General features: G+C 29.0%; 1 protein-coding gene across 1 annotated transcript; it reads right to left on the bottom strand.

Annotated features, from left to right (window-relative positions):
* Positions 1-4,139: 4,139 nt before the first annotated feature.
* On the bottom strand, positions 4,140-4,833 carry LOC108910598. The gene is made up of 2 exons (XM_018715254.2): positions 4,497-4,833; positions 4,140-4,437 (listed from the first exon to the last, which is right to left on the bottom strand). The coding sequence occupies exons 1-2, from the start codon at positions 4,814-4,816 to the stop codon at positions 4,422-4,424; spliced, it is 336 nt and encodes a 111-aa protein (XP_018570770.1). The 5' UTR covers positions 4,817-4,833; the 3' UTR covers positions 4,140-4,421.
* Positions 4,834-5,344: the final 511 nt, after the last annotated feature.

Genomic DNA, 5,344 nt, shown 5'->3' with positions numbered 1-5,344 from the left:
CCAAAAAAAATAGGGTCGAATAATTTCTCACGCAGATTATATACCCAATTGTTTTCCTAGTATTTCTGAACTACTCGGTTTATTTAGATATTTACTCCTAGTAAAGTTTCAGTGAAAATTTATTGTGCACAAATAAATAGTGTAAACGTCAAGCAGAGAAACAAATGATTGAAAATGTGAATTTGCTTTCTAATAGGGATGGTATTTATATAACGTAACAAAAACAAAGGAATACAAATAGACTATAGGCATGTTATCTTTTATTTTCGAGTAAAGAACGCCAAAAATAATTTATTAAATATTACTCATATAAGAGGGTAATTCAAAAATTTCCAAACAAATTTCTCAATCTGTTAATAAATTACTCAATTGTTATTTAAAATATTTATTATTAAATATTGTAAGATTTGAATAATAAAGAGCAAATATAAATACATTCATTATATAATTCTATAATTTTACATTTACTATATTATATTATTCGATAATAGTAAATAATAAATTATACATATACAGTGTGTCCAATTAAGTCGGCACCATATGGGATACTTTTTTATTATTGGTTATATTAAAAAAAAATAATCTTGATAAACTGCATGGCCTAAAACCCAAAATGAAATAATCAGATTTCAATTTTTTCCAGTCGTATACGAGGTTTGTCGAAAAATGTAAATTTTGTCCAAGAGTAAAGTACCTTTATTTTTTACAATATTGACAATCGTTATTAAGAAAAGTTGATCCCAATAGAAAAGTACGCTCAGGTATCCAATATTATCCATCTTCCATAAAAAAACGGATTTTGTTATTTTTACAAACACTTCTCTGTATTACCATCGACAATTTACGTCTAGAGATCGACATTAAATCTAGGATGCATTGACGAACAAATTAATTCAATACAATAAATGTTTTATGATTTGCAAAATTAAATTATAATTTATTTGTTTATTTCATACTATATTGATACCCAAAAATTATTAAAGGTTATTTTTAATGGTAGATGGACAATATTGGATATCCGACCGTAGTTTTCTATTAGGATCAACTTTTCTTAATAACGATTGTCGATATTGTAAAAAATAAAGGTACTTTACTCTAGAGCAAAAACATTTTTCAACAAACTTCGTATACGACTGAAAAAAATTGAAATGTGATTATTTCATTGGGTTTTAGGCCTTTTTATTAAGAATAACTTTTTGTTATAAAACCAATAATAAAAAATATATCCTATGTATCCTATATGGTGACGACTTAATTGGACACACTCTATTTTACTAATTTATTTAATTTAATGTGACTATATTATATTATATTATATCAGCGTCAGAATACAACAGTTACAAGATAATTACGTACAATGATTACTTAAAAGTTCCTGTTTCTGTTTTTCTTTGATTCTTTGTTTCTTTTGGCTTCTAAAATATAAGTTGGGTCTTTACATTTCAAATTTCTTCCTCTTCTATTAAGTATTATTTCGGGAGCTAAAAGTCCATGTAGAATGTTTCTAATTTTTTAAACATATTGTCGATAAATGTTTTGTCTGAAGCTATTTCTTGTATGAATAGGTCATTATTATCGCCTGTGTATATTATGAAATAACATATGAGTCTTCATGTTATTGCTAATTGACCTTGTACCTAATAGACAAGAAATATTGATTACATATACATCACTTTTTAATTTATTTTACTTACTTGATAGTAATAGTTATGAGTTTTTTTCAATTTCACTTCTTCTTTGTCTTTATATAAACAAGGCACCATTTTTTTCTCCACTGCCTCTGCCAAAGTAATTCCTGATAGAGCTACCTTTTCCAAACATTTGACTTCTATAATGCTGTCATCTTCAATCAAACCTAAAAATGTTATACTTGAATGTATGTTTAGAAAAAATTTACCACAAATAGTAAAAACTAAAAAAATTACATTAGACTAATAGTGGACTACTAATTCATGAACTACTTAATTAATATTTAAAATATTTACGCTCTTAAAGAAGAAGGAAGGAAAGTTAGCTATAGAAATATAATTTACTCATCACAAATTACACAGAAGAGCTCTTTAATATAGAAGAGACATTTTCTGTAAAACTAACCATCTGGTGATGCTCCAAATATTCCATTCTTTCGATTTATGTATAACCCTGAGGGTGAGACAGATTTTCCTGTAATTTCTTGAAATTTACTAATGGCCACACTTTCATTTTTTAAGCCATATTCAATAGAAGAACTACTTAGGTGGTTTCTATTCAGAAGTTTTTTAACGATAGCATCACAGGAAGTATAATTTCTTCTTTTAGCCACCTCTCCAAAATTGGAGGCTATATAATTTTTCTTCTATATATCGCGGATTATTAAACTGACCTACTGTTTCTTCTGCTATTTTATTTATTTCTTCTTCTGTGACCTAGAATTAAAGATTATATTTCATTATATTAGTACATAGATGGTGCAATGTTTCTGTTTTAGAGAGTAATAAAATTCAAAATAAATTCGTTTTTCTCTTCTAGTCTCTTACCATATTTAGTAGGTGAAATTATTTTCTTACCTGTAACCTTTTTACAAGATTTTTCACTTCAACAGCTAGATCTGACTCTGAAATTTCAACTTCTGCTACATTAGGTCCATAATCATAATCTTTACTCTGTTTTGGTCCTTTTGTTTTTCTTTTTCTTACCGGTTTATTTCTGTTTCTTGCACAGTTTGTCTCAAAATCAATATATTTAGTAAGTTGTTGTGGAAGTTCACAGCCAAAATACATTTTCCATGCTGAAATATGCCAACCGAAACTGTTGTATCTTAGAGCTGTCAAGTAGCTTCGGACAGCAAAACTATTTCTTTGAGTAAAATTTAACCGTTTACCCATATTAAATCTTGCAAGAATATTCATAAACGTTTCTGCCTTATTATTTGTTTCATTGTCAATAAGTAAATGACATTTTGTTATTAATAAATTTAGTACTCCATAAACGTGATGATGAGCTCCAGATTCTTTTAATGCTATTGTTTGGTCTTACGCTACATTTCCCACATCAGTGCAATAAGAAATCTTACAGTTCAGATGATTGTCAAACACATGATTTATACTGTTTCGTAAATCTTCCTTTAGCATAGATATACTTCCATTTTGATTGGCATATATTACACTTTGTGCAGCCGATACTAGTTTCTCAATTATTTTACCGGTTAAAAATTTTCGTGCTGCTGCAGACACTCCGTTAGTATTTTTCTTTATGTTATATAGATGTTCGCTATAATTTTTCAAACAATGGTTGGTGCATTCTTTTTTTGAAACCTAAAAAATATACAATAGTAACAAAATTATTTTATTACTTTTTTCTTGCTATATACCTTAGTGCCATAATTTACTTTTTCTTTTATTTTAGCAAAAACTGAAGAATCACCGTCAGCAATAAAATGGTTATATTTGAGATTGTACAATGGTACACTTTTATTGAAACCCTCAACCATAATATCGGCTTCCATTGCTGTAGACGACCCACTCCAATTTTTATAACATATATGCTCTTTACATTTTTCGTTTCTATTTTCAGCACGTGTGCATATAGAGCAGTATTTATTCCGAACTCCAAGGAATAACACTTTGCCAGTATGTTGCCCTATTCTACCCTAAAAATTTATTCATATATAAATTTTAAATGTTTTTTTTATACTTCACTAAGTAATTTTTTCTACATTTTACAGCACCCTCTGTACTGCAATATACTTACTACTCCAGATGAGGCATTATAGCTATGTCCATATGAACGTTTGGATTCCTATTTGTTTTTCTTCTTCAGTTGCTTTTTTTATGTCTTCATCTAAACATTGCTTCCACTTCTACAAACAGCAAAATATTTCAAATTTCTAACTACAATTTGAGCACTAGAGAAAAAAATCTACTGCAAATAGATTAAATCAGAAAACCTTAAAAAACAATTCCATATTTAATAAATTATTCTAAAATTAATTAACTCAACATTTTTCCAACTTGTTATTAACACCTATAGTGGGTCTATATATCATTACCAATTACGTAGATACTTACAATTCCTAAATCCCGCTGAATATCAAAAAATAATTTGCTCTGTAAAGGTGGGATACCCATTACACTTAAAAATTCAGTCAGATGACTGAAAGTGCTACCTGTTGAAAGTACTCCCCATACTGCAACTTTATTTATTTGACCAGTTTGTGCTGGTTTTTCTGTGCCAAAACTTTGCTCTTTGTTACATATGTTACATTTATATGTAATAATACTTGAAAGTCCTAGTCTTTTTTCCTTCAGGAATAACAAGGAACCTCCAGTACATTTTCTGTTGTGGTTGCTTTGAAGAATAATTGTTTTCGTTATTAAATAATTTATATCAACTATTCTGCAGCCATCAAGGGTGTTGGTGTTTTTCTCGAATTCAATATCAAGTTAATAATCTTGTATTCTAAAATTATTAGACATATCTAATCACTTGTAACAATTTAATTAATTAAATAGCCTTACGTATTGTACTCGTCAATAGAACCCCAAGTAAAATTATATTCATCTGACTCCCCTGAGCTAGAATCCTCAAGTGTTGTTGGTTGTAGTGCTGATGAGCAACAAGGATCAACATTTTCCTTATTTTCTTCTTCCTGGACTTCCTCTGACGATGTAGAAGATAAATCGGAAATTTTCTCCATAACTCGATTTAAAATTTCCTCCAATAATATTTGACAATCTACTGTAGACTGTTTATTTAGGAATTCTACTTCATTCAGAATTTTCAGTAAAGTGTCAGTAATCGCTTTGGACAAATGTCTATCTTTCAATGTTTTTGACATCTTTCGAAAAGTTGGCTTTTTAAGCCGTGGCATGTTTATGCAACTTTGCGAACAACTACCTAAAATACAAAATTATATTACTTAATAATATTAATAAAGAAAATAATATATTTAACCATTATACATGGTGGTTCGATTGTTATTAAGCCTATGAAATAAATAACTTGTCCAGGATCAATGGCATCAGTTGAATTTTTATAGCATCCTGTACACATACACTGAGCTCGTAAAGTTTGGAATAAATTCGAAAAATCGTTATTGAAGGGTTTTGACAGGAAATCCTCGGACACGTCAACTTTAGTTTATAAAATGTCACTTTTTTCAGCCATCGACTTTTTTTTTGTTTTGTTTGTTTTTGATGTATGACGTCATCGGCAATTCTTTTAAATGGCAGCCCATATTTTTTTCCACGGATTTCGATAGAGCACATTTTTCTGAGTACGAATATGTCAAAAACGTATGACCTTCAAGATGGAAGTTTTCGAGATATTCGGTTCCAAAGTTTCAAGAATACATTATACAAGCGAT

This window comes from Anoplophora glabripennis, unplaced genomic scaffold (genome assembly GCF_000390285.2).
Source record: "Anoplophora glabripennis isolate ALB-LARVAE unplaced genomic scaffold, Agla_2.0 scaffold232, whole genome shotgun sequence".
Lineage (NCBI taxonomy): Eukaryota > Metazoa > Arthropoda > Insecta > Coleoptera > Cerambycidae > Anoplophora > Anoplophora glabripennis.
Note: the sequence above shows the minus strand (reverse complement) of the source record. Positions and strands in the feature narration are given on the sequence as shown.